Genomic DNA, 18308 nt, shown 5'->3' with positions numbered 1-18308 from the left:
TACCTTCCGTTGAGCAAGTTTCTCGTCAAGAAGTGAATTCCAAGGCGTTCTAGCGGCAAAAGAAATTCGGAAGGAATCAAGTTGGTGTTAGAATTGCTGCCATACTTCCAACCGGGCTATCCTTCCCGTTCAGAGTGTTATCGATGGCAACAGGTAACGGTGGCAGGTAGATATTCCGAGATTCTCACGATGGTGGTGATACCGGATGACTTGAACGCAGAAGCCAGAGTCTTTCAGGGGAAACTGGCACATCTTCGTTGAGGCACACTTGGAGAACTGGGTGGGCGACACAACATGGAGAGACCAATGATGTAGAGCTGGCCTGACAGTTTATCAATCTAGATGAAGCAAATTGACAAGCCATCTCGGAATCTTCCCCGAAGCACGACAGCTACAAATGAGAGGCTAGACCAGGGGGAAGGACAGCTGTAATCTCTCGACTGCTCTGCCTACCTAAGCTGCAAGAACGTCCCTTCCTCCCTTGGCAACTCCTGGATAGCATGGAAGTAAAAGCACGTGATTCGAATCTATTGGAATCTGTCTGGGAAGAGTGGAAACTCAGTGAGGCCAAGCTTTGCGGGCAGGAGCATGGTTGCACTGCGTATGCACTCAAAGTGATCCCCAGACGTGGTCAGCAACAAAGACACCCCGCACAAACGTGCAGTTTTTCATGCCTGTGCAACATATCAATCATACAGCAGTCCTAGGAGATTTCAGACTGACATTTTGTGAGAGCTGCCATGAGCTGTGGTGATGGGCCCTTGCCTTAGGCGAGGTGGCTTACATCCCCGGGCGCTCCCTACAAACACAACACCACCCAACCGCCGACTCTTTTTGGCTCTTGTAAAACATGTCCCAGGCGACGTTCAATGATAATATCTCGCGATTGCAAAGTCGAATCACAACTATTTTGCACGCATTGTTGATGTGGCCTCTTCATCCTGCCTGTACGCTCCTTCTTCCTCGAGCTATGTGGGCCATGCTCACAGTGTAACCCACAACCGCACGGCCCTTCCTTTGTTGCCTAATGTAATTCGCCTCGTTCTGAGCAAAGAAGGAACGGTTGCGGAAGGGGCAATTTGAGTTCAGCAGTTGGAAGGAAGGAGTACCACTATGGGGGTGGTAGATGGCTTCAGTGTGGTGGTTCAAGGGATTTGGCGGCTATATTGGGCAATCATCGACTCCTTACATGTGAGAGTGTTTAGAGTATTTGAAACAGTATGCTGTTATATTAATTGAAGCAAACCTTGAGGTATGCCAGTCGCTCTAAAATGTTTGTTGGTGGCAGCGGAATCTCTTTGGGGAGGCTAGGCATAGGTAAGGAAGGCGTGGCATTTGGACACATTCGTTTTAGAAGAGACACTCCGTGTTACTAACAGGCGAAATCTACCTTATACCCAAGAAGATATCCGTTCATAGAATATCTGTGATCCTATCCCAAATATCTTCGTCAAGCTCTGGGAGTCTGACGACGTTCCGCTCAAACCAACTACGTTCAAACTCCTGCCTATTGCCTTCAGTCTCTAGATATATGGGTAACTCCCAATCCTCGGGCATGATCTTCCTTCCGTAGTCGTTTTCTTCCAGCTCGACGCCCATAGCTTGATTCCTCTGCTGGACCTTGCTCCAGAACGGCAGGTGCTTTTCAAGGCCAAGGACACCCAACAACGCAGCAAGCTTCTGACCAGCACTTTCTCGCTCTTTTGCGAGGGTAGAAATGGTCTCGAAGTACTCCTTCGTTGTCGCGGCGTCTCCACTTTCCACAATCCTGAGAAGCAGCTTGGTCCAGTAGGTAGTCAACACCGGATCGAGCGTGCCCTCGAGCATTCTGAACTCGATGGTTCCCTTCGCTCGCGGTTCATTGCTCGGCCTCGTGAAATCCAACTTGAGCGCGCCAAAGGCGGTACCGCCCTTGCATCCACGGAACGGGGCGAGCTGGCCTAGGAGGGCGGCGAGACTATCCATAGCCCAGAGCTTGGCTAGCTGACCCCGCAGCTTTCGGGGCAAGTCGTTCACGGGGACGTTGGCCTCTAAATCCAAGAGCACATTGGCCATGACTACCTGGAGGGGGTTACTTTCCGACTTGTCACCTGCGTCCTCGAATGCAAACGCTGCGGTATAGTCGGGCAAATCCTCGGCCTTTGCGACAGTCGCTTCGAGGTGGAGAGGCTCCGTCATGGGATTCCACTGCCTCGACGGGTGGACGAGTGTATATAGAATCGGGTCAGCAATCATGATCAACGTGGCGATACGCTTCAAGCTGCGGAGAGAAAAGCCGCGAACGCTACCTACGTGGACGTGGAGGCCACAGCTGATGTCCAGCATCGGCCTCAGCCCGCCGCGGAGAATCCTCAACACGTCGACAATCTTGCCGAAATCTTTGGGCGAGTCACGCATTATGGGACTGGACATTTCTATCCCGATGTGTCCAGCGTACCCCTTTTCGCCGGAAGCCCAGTCCGAAAGGCTAGGATCTCTCTCAATGTACCAGCACTGGAACATCGCGAGGACATCTTCGAAGAAGTGGAGGTGGCAGCCCGCGGCGTCCGCGACGGACTGTATCCCAGGGATCGAGACCTTACCCTCGAACTTGTCTTGGAGGTCAAAGACGGTGTCGAACGTGGCGCCAAAGTGGCCTGCGTCGCAGAGCAGCCTCTCTAAATATTTCGCTGATTCGTCGTGGGCCTGGCCGCGCTCGTCTTTGGGTTGAGTGCAGAGGTATTGATCCATCAGGTCAGCCAGCTCGTCGCGCTCATCCTGTGTAGTGGGCTTGCTTGGACTTGGGATGACATACGGGGTGAAGTGGTCGTAGACCCAGCGCTGGTCTTTGATGCCTTTGCCAGTATACTTGGTGTTGGTGAAAGGAACGAGGAACTCGAGTTCGATGCCAAAGGTGTACGGGGACAAGTCTTCTTCGTCTTCGAGGTTGATGGCGGGTTTGCGAAGGCGGTGGCTGTCGAGTTCTGGAACGAATGGGTTCCGGCCCAGAGGTTCGTAGTATGCTGCTTGTGCGTGGAGGTTAATATCTTCAAGAAACTGAGTTGTCGTGTACAAATCAGAGAAACCAAATGTAGAGATGGGTAGCTTCAGCTGTCCAAGCACACGTTCTACTTGATCCTCAGTTTCGTTCAGGCAAAAGCTGATGATGCCGTGACATACCTTAATCCAGTTCTCGATGGCGGCAGAGTCCAACGTGCCAGCGTGCTGGGAAAAATCTATGGTCCTCTTGGTAGAGTCTTTGTCAAGGAGTCTGGAAAAGTCGTAGGCGCCAGGAAAGATGCCTGCTTGACCTTCCCAGTCCCTGACGTGTATTTCGGCGCCACTCATGATATCATTGAAGCTTTCGGCGGTATTGACGCGGATGATAGCTTCGTTTTCAATGTCCAACCCGCGGATAGACGGTGGTTCGAGCATGTTAACCTTGTTAGCAGTTGGTAGACCGCGGGTGAAGAAGGCCTCGGTGGGCTCACCGCGCCATTCGGCATCAGAAAGGTAGGCGTGCAAATCGGTGCTGAACATGCGTGCAAACTCAAGGCCAGGAGCAACCAGTGAGCCTGGCCCACAGTATGGCGCATGCAGCTCGTTCAGGCGAGGCGAAGCGAACCATAGAAAGTTGAGGATACGACGGACTTCTGGGAGGGTGAAGTCTCCCTCCTTGGGCTTGACATCAATGCGGAGGCGCGGAATCTCGTTCAAGGCGATGGTGAGGTTCCTCGAGACCTTGAGAGCGGAACAAATTGCAATGATTATCGCCGAAGTCTGCGGTGTCATGGGCATTAGCGGAGAACGAATACTGGCGAGGTGCCATCTGGGGGACCCAAGTATGTTGAGCTCTTGCTCGTCCAACGAGACGTTCCAAGCACCTGGGTCGGAGTCTTGACGATTTCCAGCATCGTCTGTGGTTTCAATTGCGGTAGGTAGATCTATCTGGCGGAGACAGTTGGCAATGATGTGGACTAGATCTTGCCGTTCTTTTTCGATCACAGCTTCGTAGATTATACGGTCCACGATGCTGGCGTTTGGAGACCGACATGCTGCTAGTGACGATGCCTCCTTATCGGGGCGCTGAACGAGGAATTGAAGCACAAACCGGATCTTCAACTGTTGGCCGTCACTGGATTGCTGAAGCCTGTCCATTTTCTTCCGTTTCCTGAACTTTCTTGTAAGTGTGTTGTTAGGGAATAGTTTCGAGTTTTGGGTGTTGTGTTGTTATTGTATTTACAGCTGTTGTCCAGAAATCTTTGGGTATCTACATATCATGAAAAATATTGTAATTGATGAGAATTTGTCTTGAATATGTATCCAACGCTTTTCTCACAATCCAATTGCTTCCTGCGTGAGCCCCTAAACGCAACAAATGAGTTGTGTCGCCTTGTGATGATTACACAAAGACACAGATCCATTGAATAACTAACAATCGCTTTGTTTCAGGACTTATAAAGACATTTTGAAAGTGTTTCCTGTTCAGAACAGCTGCCCTATGATACAACTCCTTGTCTTTGAGTAAATGTTGATCTCGGTCAGTTCGGTGTGCCTCACCTGGATATCTCGGTGACCTCGGTGAGTCTCTTGGTACCTGTGTGGGGCCTTTTGCGCTAAGCCCTTTTGGAGCTGGGCCTGGGTCGGGAAACGCCGACCTGATTTTTCTGACGCGCTCTGCTGCTCTCCAATGCATTTCCAACGCGATCCACATCTCACAATCGGTGCAGCGCTCCCCTTCCAGCCTCAACACCACGGATACTTCCATCAGCGCGCAACGAGACATCCGGTGATACAGCTCCACACGCACTCAACGTCAGTCGCCAGAGTTATACGAAACGCCAATTCGTGTTTGCGCGTGCTAAACGATTGCCCCGATCCGCGCAGTCTCGTCTCGCCTCTCTCCCTCGAAGTGTCCCCGGTCACTTCTCCGCCGCCCATCGTCTTGCGACAACCTGCCATGACCCATTGGGTCTCATAGTCTCCCACCATGGACGCCCGACCGAAGCCACAGGCGTTCCTGTCTACCTATGCGCCTCGAATCCGCGCCTACAACAACTCTCTCCTGACCCCGAACGTTGCCAGCGCTCCGACCACGACCAACTCCCGGGTAACAAAGCGTGGCACAACCATCATCAACTACGCGGAAGACGGCTACGATGAAATTGACGATGACGAGGACAGCGGCCGCCGTCGTCCTACCGGCCTACGCAGCCTGAGAAGACAGGACGATTCGGCAATCAGCCAGGATCTGCTAGATAAGGCTGGAAAGGACACGGACGAGCCCGTCGAAGTACAGGGCATTTGGAGAGATTGGTTCGGCAAGGGACGTCAGGTGCGGAATGACCAGCAGAACTCGGCGCAAGCAGACCTGCCGTTGACCTTGATCCCCATCCGAATCGAGCTCGATATTCCGTCCTTCTTGCCCCAGGTCGCCTTTCCTTCGGCGCCTCACACCGTCGACACATCACTCCCGCAATACCGAGCACAAGAAATGACGCCGCCCTACCGGCTTCGCGATACCTTCCTGTGGAACCTACACGAGACGGTCATCACGACTGAACAATTTGCGCAAACATACGTCCAAGACCTCGACTTGCCGAACCGTCACAACCTGATGCTCGATATTGCCAGGCAGATTCGGACCCAGCTTGAGGAATATGCCGGCGTTGCCCTGCATCCCTTGTTTCACGCGCAGTCACAGAACTCTGGAACCAACGACGCGACCAAGCCGAACTCGATGATTAACCAAGACGAAACGCCCACTCCCGCCGCGGTAATCAGCCGCTCCGACACTCCCATGCTGAACGGTGGCATTGGAACGCCATCCCGAGGCAAGGACGCGACGTCAGCACCAGACGTCACAGCCCACGCAAGCCCTATGCCTATTGATTCGGACGAGTATGACCACGACGACGCCTACCGATGTATTGTAACTCTCAACATCAACCTCCAGTCAGCATTGTACACCGACAAGTTTGAGTGGTCTCTGCTGCACCCCCCGGGTATGCCGGAGGCCTTTGCCAGCCAAACATGCCAAGACCTTGGATTGACGGGCGAGTGGGTTCCTGCCGTCACACACTCCATATACGAAGCAGTGTTGCGCCTGAAGAAAGAGGCCTGTGAAGCGGGTGGATTGGTGATGGGCTGGAACGGAGTCCGCGAGTTCCCCAACGATGCCACGGCTGGAGCTGACGCCGGATGGCGCTACGATCCGGAGAATTTGGCCGATCCCTGGGAGCCCAAGGTCGAGATCCTCAGCAAGGAAGAGATGGAGAAGCGAGAAGGCGACAGAGAGCGGCAAATTCGCAGACTCCGCCGCGAGACTGCTCGCTTCAGCTCAACTACTGGCTTGGTGGGCGGCGTGCCATTCTCTGGATTTGGCAACGTGGTGGAAGCTCCGGAAGAAGAACGTATGGGCAGAGGCGAGCGGTCCAAGAAGAAGCGTCGCTTCCGCAGTCTGAGCCCGATAGGCCGATCTGGAACCCCTGGCGGACGCGGAACGCCAGACGTGGGATCCGGATATGGTGCAGGCAGCGGCTTGACTGACACGGAGCGCTTATCTTGGAGATGCTGGCACTGCTGTCTCTGGGGCTCAAGTGTGTGGGCGGTGAGACCTGGACCTGCAGGACCACGGGTAAGTTCTCAATCTGGTAATGAAGAAGACATGTGGGCTAACAGGGAAACAGTCACTATGCCAAAACTGTGGATTGCTGTACGAGCGGGATGGCAAGCTGCCCCGCCAAACGAAGAACATGCATTTGACGGTCATCCGAACGGCATGAGAGAACAAGATGGAGCTTCTCGCTTGTCATTTCGTGAGCGACGACGTCGGTACCATTTTGCAAACAGGACGAAACCGAGGGGAAGAGAGAATGAGACATGATCCGGTGTGAAGGACGCATCGGATGATCCAGGAGGAGAACTGTGCGCTGTGGACCAGTTCTTTGTGTACATGATGCGCAGGCGGCGGTTCTGGCAGGCAGGCGTTTTACTGGGGATAATCTGGCCCTGGCCTACTGGGCCGGGCAGTCAAAGGAGTCCGGCTGCGAGCAGGGTTGTGCGATATTCCACTTGTTTTCGGGCTAATTACGGTCGAGGTGTCCCTTTGTCGTAGGGGGAAGTATTGTAGACTATGTGTAGAGATTCAATATACACACAGACAAGCATCCATGGGGCTGGTAGTTCAGTTCCTTTGCCTCCGATGGCAATGACCAACCATTAGATGATATCATGAGTAGAGGGGCAACTCGAGACTGGAATAAGGGTACTGTGTGTAATTTACTGTATGAGAAACCACTTAACACAGTCCCCTCACTCACTTGAACCACTTGGATCTTCTCATCTCTCAAACACCCCTCCAGCTTTCATTCTTCAACTCAGAAGGAACACGTGAAGGTCACTCATCATCCCGACAGCCGCCCGTCATTCCGAACTCATTTCCGAGCTCTTCAAAGCAGTACAATCCGGCGAATATCCGCGGCCTGCGCCAGGCCACATGTTTCCCTGTCCAACGGCCAGCGAGTGCGACGTCGTGGCAAAGGGCAAAGGCCAGAGATGCCGAATCGGGACGAGAAAAACCACGGAGCTCGACGACCGTCAGCCTCCGCAATTTTTCCCACAGAAAAACTTGACGCTTTCCCCTTGTTGGCATGTCATGTCACCGGGTAAACCCTTTTGATGGGGTAAGGTAGGTAAGGTAGACTTAGAGTTAGGCTCTTGTCTTTCTTTCCCCCGTCGATTTCTTAATGCGTGTCCTCCCTCTACCCTCAAACTTGGGTACAACATGGAGAACCCGACTGGCTAAACAGCCCTCCCCTCGCTCGCCCCTGGTTTGCCGACTTGGAGACGAGTGACTGGGATTTCTCCGGGCGGTACCTGACTTCCAGGCTGGCCTGTGAGGCGGCATCGCCTCGCCCTGGCCCGTCACTTTCTAATCTGCGCGAATCGCAGATCTGGGAATGGCGTGTAGTGGTGGTGGCAGTGGGGGAAAGTGGCTGCTCGCTTCTGCGCCTATGCCGAAGGGGAGGACTCTGCGCATGGTCAAGTGACTCTGGCATATCCACCATGGGATGGCCGCAGGCAGCCTGGAGAGAGAGGACTCTTTTTCGAGGACCGCGGCCGGCCAGCCAGCCGACGGGAGCTGACTTGACGTTTCTGCTCTATCGGCCCATTGAGCTGCGCCAGAAGGCGCTCGATACCAAGCTCGCGCTCGGCTTCCATCGCTGAAAGAGGGAAACGAGAGTCAGCTTTTGCGCGTCGTTGTGCTGGGCACCGCCCGACATTCGCGGTGGTTCCAGATTCCGTTGGATATGTTCGGACACGACTTGACTCGTTGGCGATAAGCGGATCTGCCAGCTTTTCGCTCGCCTTATCAGATGAGACATGTTTGCGTTCATCGGATGTTGACGACGTTCATTCCGTCATCATTGACTCTAGAGAGGCGAACTACGATATTGCCAGCCACACCACCCATCAGTTACGCGAGTGAAAGGGTCTCTGTCGCATCCCGCTCATCTCCGGCTTCATTTCGATGCTGTCCCATATTGCGGCGGCCCGGCTGGTGCCGACAATGACGGGTTGCAAAGGGGAAGGGGAAGGGTTTCAGGTTCCTGAGCTCTCAGGACGACCGCATGGAAGTCCAGGAAGACGGGCCCGAGATCGAAGGGGGGCTATTCATCTCCTATGCATGCAACCTCACGATAGATTATGTGTGCAGTCTGTGTGTTGTGTGCCTACGATAAGGCGCCTCTTACAAGCGCTCACGGCTCTCGTTCCCTTTGTTGCCGGCCAGCCCAGCTAGTCGGCTCAGCAGCCGGAGGGGCTTCTCGTCAAGCTACCGTGAGACTTCCAGTAATAGAGCTAATGGGGCCCCACGAGGCTCGTTACTTCGGCTTCGAAGCTGTTCGTGTCCCGGTAGCTGCAAGTTGGTGCTCCATAAGACAGCATGTCTGCCTAAGCACGGAATGATCTCGATTCGGATGTACGCAAGGGGAAAAGAGCTCATCAGTACCTGACTCCTCGCAGCCATCTCACTTCCACGCAGCGAAGATCCCTCAGATCTTTCTTCGCTTGAGGCCTTTCGGAAACCCATGCTCCAGGGGCGGATGCCCTTCGCCTACGAAAGCCTCCTCGCTTGTGAAGCTATTATCGGCGAGGTCCCGGATGATCAGAGCGAGATGGTCGTTTGAAGGACGACGTTGAATTTGTCGCGGCTATTCATGCTGATCATCACCGAATCTGGTTCACGCTCTGGACCTTTGCCACGGATTGCTACATTTGGAGGCTGAGCTCAAGCTTCTCAAGCTTTTTGGCCTCTTGGTCGCCCAGTAACTCTAGTTCTTTGGTCATCACGGGTAAATTGAAAAGCCCTCTTGGCAAGTTGCGACGTGGGGCCGTTGCGTCTCTCGGCGGTTGAATCTTGGCTTCGCGAGGGTTTCTTTCTTGCTCAACGTCGGAACCGGGTGTCGTTGAGTGACATCGCACCGTGATGAACCCCAAGTAAGGATTCCCTACAACATTCGTACCGCAAGACCGAAGTACCGCAGTCTCTTCAGTCACATACACAAATACCCAAGGTACATACACACACCTGTAGAGAGGCAACGTGACCAGTCACAAGTGGTGTGGTGGCAGGCCCTGCTCTTAACGCATGCAATATGGGACAGCACCTCCCGCCTCCAAATTGAACCAGGGCTCCATTGAATCTCGCCCCAATTTGTTTCTGAACCCATCGGTCTGGTAGGCATTAATTGTCATTGATTGAAAGCGTTGATCAATTAATCAAGTACGTAAAGTTTAGAAAGCCAAGCTGGGGCCCAGCATATTGGCAGGACAGAGCCGCTTCGCTTGTGAAAAGAGCTTGACGACGTCAAGATTCATGAACGACCTCTCGTCAACGACATGTCTGAATAGCATAGAGATTCAACCCTTGCTGGCGTCCCAAAGAATGAAAAATGTGGCGTTCTCTCTCCGCACAAGCAAGGAACAGAGCGGGCGCGTGGCAGTCAGTGCCGGATGGCTAATAGCGTTATGCGGGGAGAAGGTTCTCTCTTCCCGCTCATGATGTACAAACGCAAAAGTCGGGAAGTCTGGAGGGCGATCCCTGCAAATTGCGGGGAGCGAGATGCCTTAAACAACTCTTCGCGTATCTCTAATTTTCTTATCAGTCGAATCACCAGAAGGAATTCAAAGGCGCGTCCCTCGTGGTGGTTCTCATGGTGGTGTGAAGAAGGTATGTGAGACTGAGAGTGAGAGTGAGAGTTCACTCAGGGGCATTCATGTGAAGTCTCACTAATAATGAATATACCAAGCCTGGCGGGATCTTCGGGAAGCCATTATGATCACGAGGGATGCACGATTTTTCCCGGTCTTCCTCGTGCGAGATGATTCAGGTTGTGCCATCTCACGATATCGGCCTCCCACTCTGTCGAAAAAATCCTACTATTTTCTTTTGTGACGATTCGAGGCGCGTAGTACTCGGCGCAAGGCCTCCGTGTTGTGCGCAGGGGTAAGAAAAGTGCTCCAATGAGGAAAGCCGCGGGGACAAGTCCGCATTGGGACGAGAAATTCACCACCACCTCAACTCACCTCATCTCACACACACACATGGCACTCATTTTCTGTGCGACCCGGTCCTCCGTAGTGAGAATGGGATGTGTGAGTGTGTGACCAGCCGCATGGCCGGATGTGACATCGTGTCATTTCTCTCTGGCTCGGGACTGAGGGCGAGATCCTGCGAGCCTCAGCGTGTGGGCTTAACATCCGTTATGCTAGCAAGCGAGTGAGTACCGCTCAAACGTCCTTAGTTTCTCCCCTACTACTATGAGCATCCCTATTACTACTCCTCTTCTTTCGGTTCTTCGCTCTCTACTTATTCCTTTAGTAATATGTTCTCATAACCTAAGGAGTGGGAGACTAATGAAGGTATATGTGATAGAAAAGGGTGTTGCTCATGTGTTGGCCGGCATACTCTCTGATCACCCCCTCGGCTAGGTCCTGTCTGTACCTTGCGGCGTACCCCAAAATCGAAGGAAAAGCGGTGCATTTTCTCCAATTGCCTATTTAGGCAAGCAAAGCACAAACTTTGGGTTGACGACGACGCATCGTGGGAGCCGTGGTTCCTGGCACTTACACGCTCTACCCCCCCTCCCGCTTCCATGCTCCATACTACCTAGGCTGCCAAGTCTAGGTCAGTGTGTGTAAGTATACCCCTTGAACATGGTCAGTTCAACTACAGCTGGTACCTTGGCTCCAGATCGTTTGCGGCCCGGATGCCGTGAGCTCCCTCGGATCCTCGCTTCCTCGTCGCTAGGCTAGTCGATCATGGGGTTGAATGTCACATCGAACCAAGCTTGAAGAGTGGAACGCGGCTGTAGAAGAGGCGAAAAGTCCAAGAATCCGATGGCGAAGTATCATCAAAGACTGATCAAACATCCCTATATAAGTCATCGAAACTCCTCATCCAGAAAATCCCATTCCCCATCCCTCTCATCCTCATCCTCAGATACCCTTCCCTCCCTCAACACCACCACAGTCCAAGCATTCAAGATGCAGACCAAATTCGCCGCCCTTCTCGCCCTCGCGGCCGCCGCCCGCGCCCAGCAGGTCTGCACCTCCCAAGCTGAGACCCACCCGTCCCTCACCTGGCAAAAGTGCGCCGCCGGAGGCACCTGCACCAACGTCGCCGGCTCCGTCGTCCTCGACTCTAACTGGCGATGGGCGCACACTGTTGAGGGCTCTACGAACTGCTACACGGGCAACACGTGGAACAGCACTCTCTGCGCTAGCGGACAGGGCGCCGCCTGTGCGACAAAGTGCTGTGTTGACGGCGCGGACTACCCGGGCACCTACGGCATCACCAGCAGCGGCAACGAGCTTAACCTCAAGTTCGTAACTACCCACGCCTATGGAAAGAACATTGGTAGCCGTGTTTACCTCATGGAGAACGAATCCAAGTATCAGAGCTTCGTATTGCTCGGCAACGAGTTCACCTTTGACGTCGATGTCTCTAACATTGGCTGCGGCTTGAACGGAGCTCTGTACTTCGTCTCCATGGACCTCGACGGTGGTCTGTCCAAGTTCTCTACCAACAAGGCTGGTGCCAAGTACGGTACCGGATACTGCGACTCGCAGTGCCCCCGCGACGTCAAGTTCATCAACGGTGTTGTAAGTCACAACTCATACTGTCGAACTCATATATCAAAAGCTCACAAGTAAACTCTAGGCCAACGTCGACGGCTGGAACCCCTCCAGCAACGACGCCAACGGTGGTGTCGGTAACCTCGGTGCCTGCTGCGCTGAGATGGATATCTGGGGTAAGTCTCAACCCCCTATTCTACTCATCACAACATCAACATGAACCACCAGACTAACAACACCACACAGAGGCCAATAAGATCTCCACGGCCTACACCCCTCACCCCTGCCAAAACAGCGCCTACCACTCCTGCACAGGCAACGCCTGCGGCGGAACCTACTCCACCGACCGCTACGCCGGCGACTGCGACCCCGACGGATGCGACTTCAACTCCTACCGCCAGGGCAACAAGCTCTTCTACGGCCCCGGGTCCGGCTTCACCCTCGACACCACCCAGAAGCTCTCCATCGTCACCCAGTTCATCAAGGGCTCCGACGGCGTCCTCTCCGAGATCAAGCGCTTCTACGTCCAGAACGGCAACGTCGTCCCCAACTCCGAGTCCACCATCGCCTCGAACCCGGGCAACTCCCTCACCACCGACTTCTGCACCAAGCAGAAGCTCGCCTTCAACGACACCGACGTCTTCAAGGCAAAGGGCGGCTTCGCCAAGATGTCCGAGGCCGTCGCCGCGCCCATGGTCCTTGTTCTGTCTCTCTGGGACGACCACTACGCCAACATGCTCTGGTTGGACTCGACCTACCCTACCGACGGCGCAGGCAAGCCCGGCGCCGAGCGCGGCTCGTGCCCGACTACCTCCGGCGTCCCCGCCGACATCGAGGCCAGCGTCCCCAACTCCAACGTCAAGTTCTCCAACATCAAGTTCGGCCCCATCAACTCCACCTTCGCCTCGGGCTCCGTCGTCGTTCCCCCCGGAACCGGTACGACCACCACCTCTGCGCGCCCCAGCACCATCACGACTTCCGTCCGTACGTCGTCTACCGCGCCCGCTACCGGCACCGTCGCCAAGTACGGACAGTGTGGCGGCCAGGGGTGGACTGGTGCTACTGCTTGCGTTTCTGGCAGCACTTGCACCGTCGTCAACCAGTGGTACAGCCAATGTCTCTAGATGGCTCTTGAAGATGGGCCTTCCTCTTTGGTAGCCTCTTGACAGTGACGAGTTGAAAGATTGGGATACAACGGGAATATAAAGGGAAGCATATGTGAAAGGGATAAAAAGGAGGGTGCGGAACTCGACGGAAGTTCCCCTCTATTTCGCATTGTTTGCATTTCTCTTGGAATTTTTCGAAATGAACAACACATATTTCATGTACATATTCTCAACCATTTTCTCACACACCGGGCGTGCTTCTCGCGCCTTGCGTATCAGTATATAAATCAGATCATTCGCTTACTAAATATCTGTTTCTTAACTGCCTTGAAAACTTTGACTGAGCCTCTTGACGTTCAGCACGACTCCTTAGACGTTGGTTGTTTAGTGAAGACCATCTCAACGTTTTAGCTGCTGCAGTTAGTCACATGAATACTTCCATACCCACCAATTTTGCACTTATCTTCGGTGCTACAGCCATCCAAGTCAAGGTGTCCATGGCAGTACAAAGGGGTTGCAACGTATGCTCATCTAGTGGCGGGGAATCATCTCAAGCTCATATGGTTTGTCTCAGTCTCACTCAACATTGGATGGCCGATTGCAGCGCGCAAAAGCAGGTGGTAATCAGAATGTAACGACAAGTGTTACGCCTTTCTATTGTAAATCATGATCCGTGACTGCCCACTATACCTACCATGCGGAGGCGCATCGCTGCAACCGCTGTCCGCAATATCAATTCAAAACCTCCAGCCGCCTGTGACTCCTTGGTATACGGTATATAATACACACACGCCAATACCCAAAACAACGACACTGCTATTTGCTCTCCTTCTTTTCGAGGTTCCCATGAACCAAATCATGCTTGTGGCCAAACGCTCGCGGCGGGGCTCGGGTTGTTCATGCCCATATTGAGAATGGCATCGATATCGCTCATGCCCTCATTCTCTAGGACATTCAATAGCTCCACTTGCTGTTGCTGGCTCAGACTGCCTTGTCGCTCTTGTGACCAATTGAACGGACCACCAAACTGGTCAAGCCCCAAGCCGGGGTTTTGAGAGTTGAAGCCATTGACCTGCAACGAGTCGCCAAAGAAGCTGTTGCTCATCGAGCTAAAGGCATCGGGGTTGATGAACGGAGGCGGCGGATTGAACCAGTCCGTTGTTGGATTATAATTCGGCAGCGGGCGTTGTGGCGCACCGGGATTCGATGTCGGCGGTGCACCAAAACCACCAGGTCCTCTACTTCCAGGAACAGGTGGCGGAGGTGGCGACATGTTGGTGCTGTGCTGAATCATGGTCGGTGTTCCATGCTGAAGGACAAGCGGCGAGGACTGTGACATGGCCGGAGTTCCCATCGGGGGTGGTGAGATGGTCGAGCTTGATGGCGTACCTACAGGGCCGCTATTAAACGAGTCTGGCGGTGTGGGCATGGCGTTGTTAATGGTGCTAGGAGGTGACGAAGATGAATTGTAACCGGGTGTGGTCGTCGCCGGCGGTGTAGAGTCTTCAAGCGGTGACTCAGGAGGGTAGGCAGAAAAGCGGCGACCGCCCGGATTCATGTTGGGGTTAGTATCGCCAGATGAGTTGCCCCAGATCGAGTTGGAACGGAACGTTGGGTGAGGAGGGAAGTTGGGATCCCATTGGTACGTGTTCATCGACTCAGGGGTAGCATCGAAAACAAAGCCAAACTGTGGTGGGTTGTGCGGTGGGTTGACCTTGAACGTCGGCCCACCACCTGGCGCTGTTGATGCCGAGACCTCTGAGCCTTGAGGAGAGTTGCCGTCAAAGAGCGAAGGAGGCGTCGTGAAAGTACTTGACGCTTGTAGGATAGGGGTATCTCTGGCCTCGTAGCTCTGGAGGCATGCCTTGGCAAAGATGGAGTAGAGTTGCACAGCCTGAGCAGTTCCCGGCCAGCGTTCAGTGCATCGCTCTAGAATATCCAACGTCTGGTCACTCAGCTCTTCCACCTCATCGCGGGGGTGGGCCTGCCGGATCTCGGGGTACGAGACCGTCCAGAGCAGTGTGTTGAGGGACATGTAGAGGTTGAGGAGGAACACCCAAGTAATATCGACTGCTGCCTTTTCCATCTGCTGCTTCGACAAGTTGATGATGTATGATGCCCCTTCGAAGCAGATGCCCGCAGCTCGTGGAGAGGGTTTCGGTACTTGCGGGGATGGGCGGTAGAGGAAAATGCGCATCTGGTGGTATCGTCCAGTGAACCTACAAGCAATTGGTCAGAAAGGTCAGTCTCGAAATGAAGGAGACCAGTACGCACCATGGCCTACACCAAGCCGGATTTTGAGGTGAAGAATCAATCCAGTTCTGAATGTCTCTCTCCATCTTTGCGAACCAGGGGTGGCTCTCATCCCTGGGCTCTTCGCGCTTCTTCTCGTAGAGCACTCTCCTGATCTCGGCCTGTTCCATGCGCATCTTGAAGAAATGCAAAGCCACCAGCTTGTTCTCGCTTGGAGGCCCCTTGCCAATGCCGTCAGCCGTGATGTACTCGTCGTCCACAGTCGCAAATGGCTCCACATCCATCCGGTCGTCAGCCTTGGAAAATCCGTTGGGTCGACCCATGCTATGTGCCAGGCCAGCTTCCATGGAAGTGATGATGTAGGCAAGACGGCGGCGCATGTCCAGGGTCAAGGGGTCCAGGAGATTCCCGGCGCCAATGGTCTTCTCATCAGTCAAGCCTTCTGCCTGACAAACGCGCGTGGCCATGCCAACCATGTAGTATACGGCGGTTCTCGTGGGGGTCAAGAGGGAGTATTGACCGATGAGCGCCAAACTCTGTAGAGACTTGAGGTCCTTTGGCCGGGACACTTGCTCGAAATGTTCCATGGCAGCCAAATAGTAGCTGTCGGCCAGACCGGCATACTGAGGATCCATCTTTTGCAGCGAAATGGCAAACACCATGCGGACGATGAGGTTCTTGTAGGGGTCTTGGTCACCGGCATACACTGCCTCTAGATCGTCCAAGAACATTTTCTCGTGCAATGTCGGCCAAAATACTTGGGCTGTTCACTAGAAGTCAGTCGAGGGTTGACCCGAACTAATGAGGGGTTTCACTTACATCGTTGGCAAAAGACATCCACGAGCTTATTGGCGATGGGTCTAGTCGGCAGGCTCTGGGCAGGATGGGCGCTGATCATGGGATAACTTTTTTTTCGATCCCTCGTCATGACGATGGATTGCATGCGCGTCATCCTCCGCGCTCGAACTTCGGGAATCAACTCTGAGATTCGCTTCGAGTCGGTAAAGAGCTTTGCGCCCTGGACCAGCAAGCGTGTCATTGCGATGCCGCTACTCGGACCCAGATAACGAGGAGTCTCGTCGGTATCATTCAGGCGAACCAAGCCACCGGGCCGCACGATGTCCTCATCGAGATGGGAGAACTCGCTGTCGTCGTCGGTGTACTGGCGTAGCTCGGCCTCGAGGGCGCGCACCTTTTCTTGCAGCTTAATGACATAATTACGATTGATCTTCTTTCCCTTGGTCGTATCGTAGTATTCGCAAACCGAACCGGCGCGTTCGCACGGCAGACAACGGGGTAGAGTAGGATCGCATCTTGTTTTACGCTACAGAGTTGAACAAGTCAGCCGTGGTCTACGAAACGCCACACACACATTCACTAGTCGAGAGGCCAGGAGGCGCCGGGTTCACGGGGAGAGGCTCCGACGTACCTGGCGGCAGCGGCAGCAAGCCGTCAGAGTGTGGGCAATGCGATTGGAGGGGCCGTCACTCTCTGGATCTTCGCGACTGGTAGGAGGAGCGCGGGAGGGGCCCGGGTAGAGTTGGGGAGGAGCGTTGGGAGGCGGGTGGTGATGGTAGGGCGGGTTTCGTGGCATCATGTTGCCCAGGCCATGACGGTAGATGTCCATGGGCCGGGATATAGAGACTGAGGCTATTCGCCCAGTCGATCTTTGTGTGTCTAAGCGAGGAGATCACAAAGGCGCCTTATGGTATAGACGGTGATTTGCCTTTGCCTCGCTGAGAAAGCTTGCAGGGAGCCGGCGAGGGCGGGCAAGGTGGTATGTAGTCGTCGTTGAGAGTTGTTCACGATGAAGTGGGTGTCGTTTACGGGGCGGAGGCGTACGTGGGCGAAGGGATCGGTGGAGCGCAAGGGCGGGCAGAATGTCTCATGATTCGGCTGACGAGGGATTCGATAGTAGGTCGAGGGTATCGTGAAGAGACAGAGGGTCCTCTTGTCTCGCCAGTCGCGTGTGTGGTGGACTCGGCGGTTGTGTAGGCTATGTTTGTATGTCGGGCTTAGGTATGGACGGATAGGTGCAAGAGGAGACGGACACGGGCAGCGGGCGTGAAGAGACGACAAGGTCCACAATTGAAGGTGTCGCTGTTTGCTGCTGGCTGCTGCGCCGAAAAAGGTGACAATGTACGGAGTACAGGGCAGAGAGACCGGGAGGAGAGAAGTGCCCTGGAGTGCCGTCCAGTTGATTGTCCGCCCGCAATTCCGCAAGGCGTGGTGGTCACCTTTTGCTAGGCTGGGGGTACCTCAGGTATGGAGTACTCCGTATGCCGTACGTTTAGGTACGCATCGGAGGTTGTCACTTTCGACGCTCTACAGCAAGAAAGGTACTTCAGTCTGCTGTCGTGCTCGGTACCTACCTTACCTATGGGCGATGTTGAATGGGCATGGGTGGTGGTCCAGCAGAGCAGGACAGGGAAGTGGCGGGGGTGAAGAGGAGAGATCCTGGAAAGAGAGGAAAAGGTACATGAAGACTAGGCGCAGACCAGGGCACAATGAGGCGAAGTGGGATGTACTGCCGAGGTACAGAGTGGGAGACGCGCTGAGGCGGGAGCTGGACGACAGCCCAGATGCGAGGAATGGAAGGCACGACCTCGCAAGGTCTCGGCTGTTCATTCGCTAATCAGAGGAATCGGCCAGGGCGACGGTCAAGGTTCGCGGGTACCAGGTGTCGGTAGGGGCGTTTCAGAACCATTGCAGTGGGGACCTTAGCAGAGCTTCGTTAAGACTGGACGACCTGACACTCCCGTTCCTTTCTTGAGATACCCTGTATAGTAACATCATCTCCATTCCCGCGCTTCATCACGACACTTGAAG

General features: G+C 54.2%; 4 protein-coding genes across 4 annotated transcripts; 2 read left to right on the top strand and 2 right to left on the bottom strand.

Moving 5' to 3' along the window:
- Positions 1 to 1413: 1413 nt before the first annotated feature.
- Positions 1414 to 4137, bottom strand: HER10_EVM0000564 (uncharacterized protein; the record flags this gene model as incomplete). Its single annotated transcript, XM_035470339.1, has 1 exon — positions 1414 to 4137. One exon carries the CDS (start codon positions 4135 to 4137, stop codon positions 1414 to 1416), a length of 2724 nt encoding a protein of 907 aa, XP_035334582.1.
- A 549-nt stretch (positions 4138 to 4686) lies between these two features.
- HER10_EVM0005408 (snf5/smarcb1/ini1) lies at positions 4687 to 7146 on the top strand. The gene is made up of 2 exons (XM_035475027.1): positions 4687 to 6616; positions 6669 to 7146. The coding sequence occupies exons 1-2, from the start codon at positions 4970 to 4972 to the stop codon at positions 6762 to 6764; spliced, it is 1743 nt and encodes a 580-aa protein (XP_035334941.1). The 5' UTR covers positions 4687 to 4969; the 3' UTR covers positions 6765 to 7146.
- Positions 7147 to 11529: 4383 nt separating this feature from the next.
- Positions 11530 to 13244, top strand: HER10_EVM0000636 (glycosyl hydrolase family 7; the record flags this gene model as incomplete). Its single annotated transcript, XM_035470409.1, has 6 exons — positions 11530 to 11910; positions 11944 to 12147; positions 12206 to 12296; positions 12367 to 12659; positions 12735 to 12815; positions 12900 to 13244. The coding sequence occupies 6 exons, from the start codon at positions 11530 to 11532 to the stop codon at positions 13242 to 13244; spliced, it is 1395 nt and encodes a 464-aa protein (XP_035334590.1).
- A 633-nt stretch (positions 13245 to 13877) lies between these two features.
- Positions 13878 to 17790, bottom strand: HER10_EVM0008875 (fungal specific transcription factor). Its single transcript, XM_035478383.1, has 4 exons — positions 16909 to 17790; positions 16299 to 16803; positions 15501 to 16242; positions 13878 to 15445 (listed from the first exon to the last, which is right to left on the bottom strand). Exons 1-4 carry the CDS (start codon positions 17104 to 17106, stop codon positions 14083 to 14085), a joined length of 2808 nt encoding a protein of 935 aa, XP_035335196.1. The 5' UTR covers positions 17107 to 17790; the 3' UTR covers positions 13878 to 14082.
- Between the last annotated feature and the right edge of the window lie 518 nt (positions 17791 to 18308).

This window comes from Colletotrichum scovillei (assembly GCF_011075155.1).
Source record: "Colletotrichum scovillei strain TJNH1 chromosome Unknown Contig00004, whole genome shotgun sequence".
In the NCBI taxonomy this organism is placed as follows: domain Eukaryota; kingdom Fungi; phylum Ascomycota; class Sordariomycetes; order Glomerellales; family Glomerellaceae; genus Colletotrichum; species Colletotrichum scovillei.
Note: the sequence above shows the minus strand (reverse complement) of the source record. Positions and strands in the feature narration are given on the sequence as shown.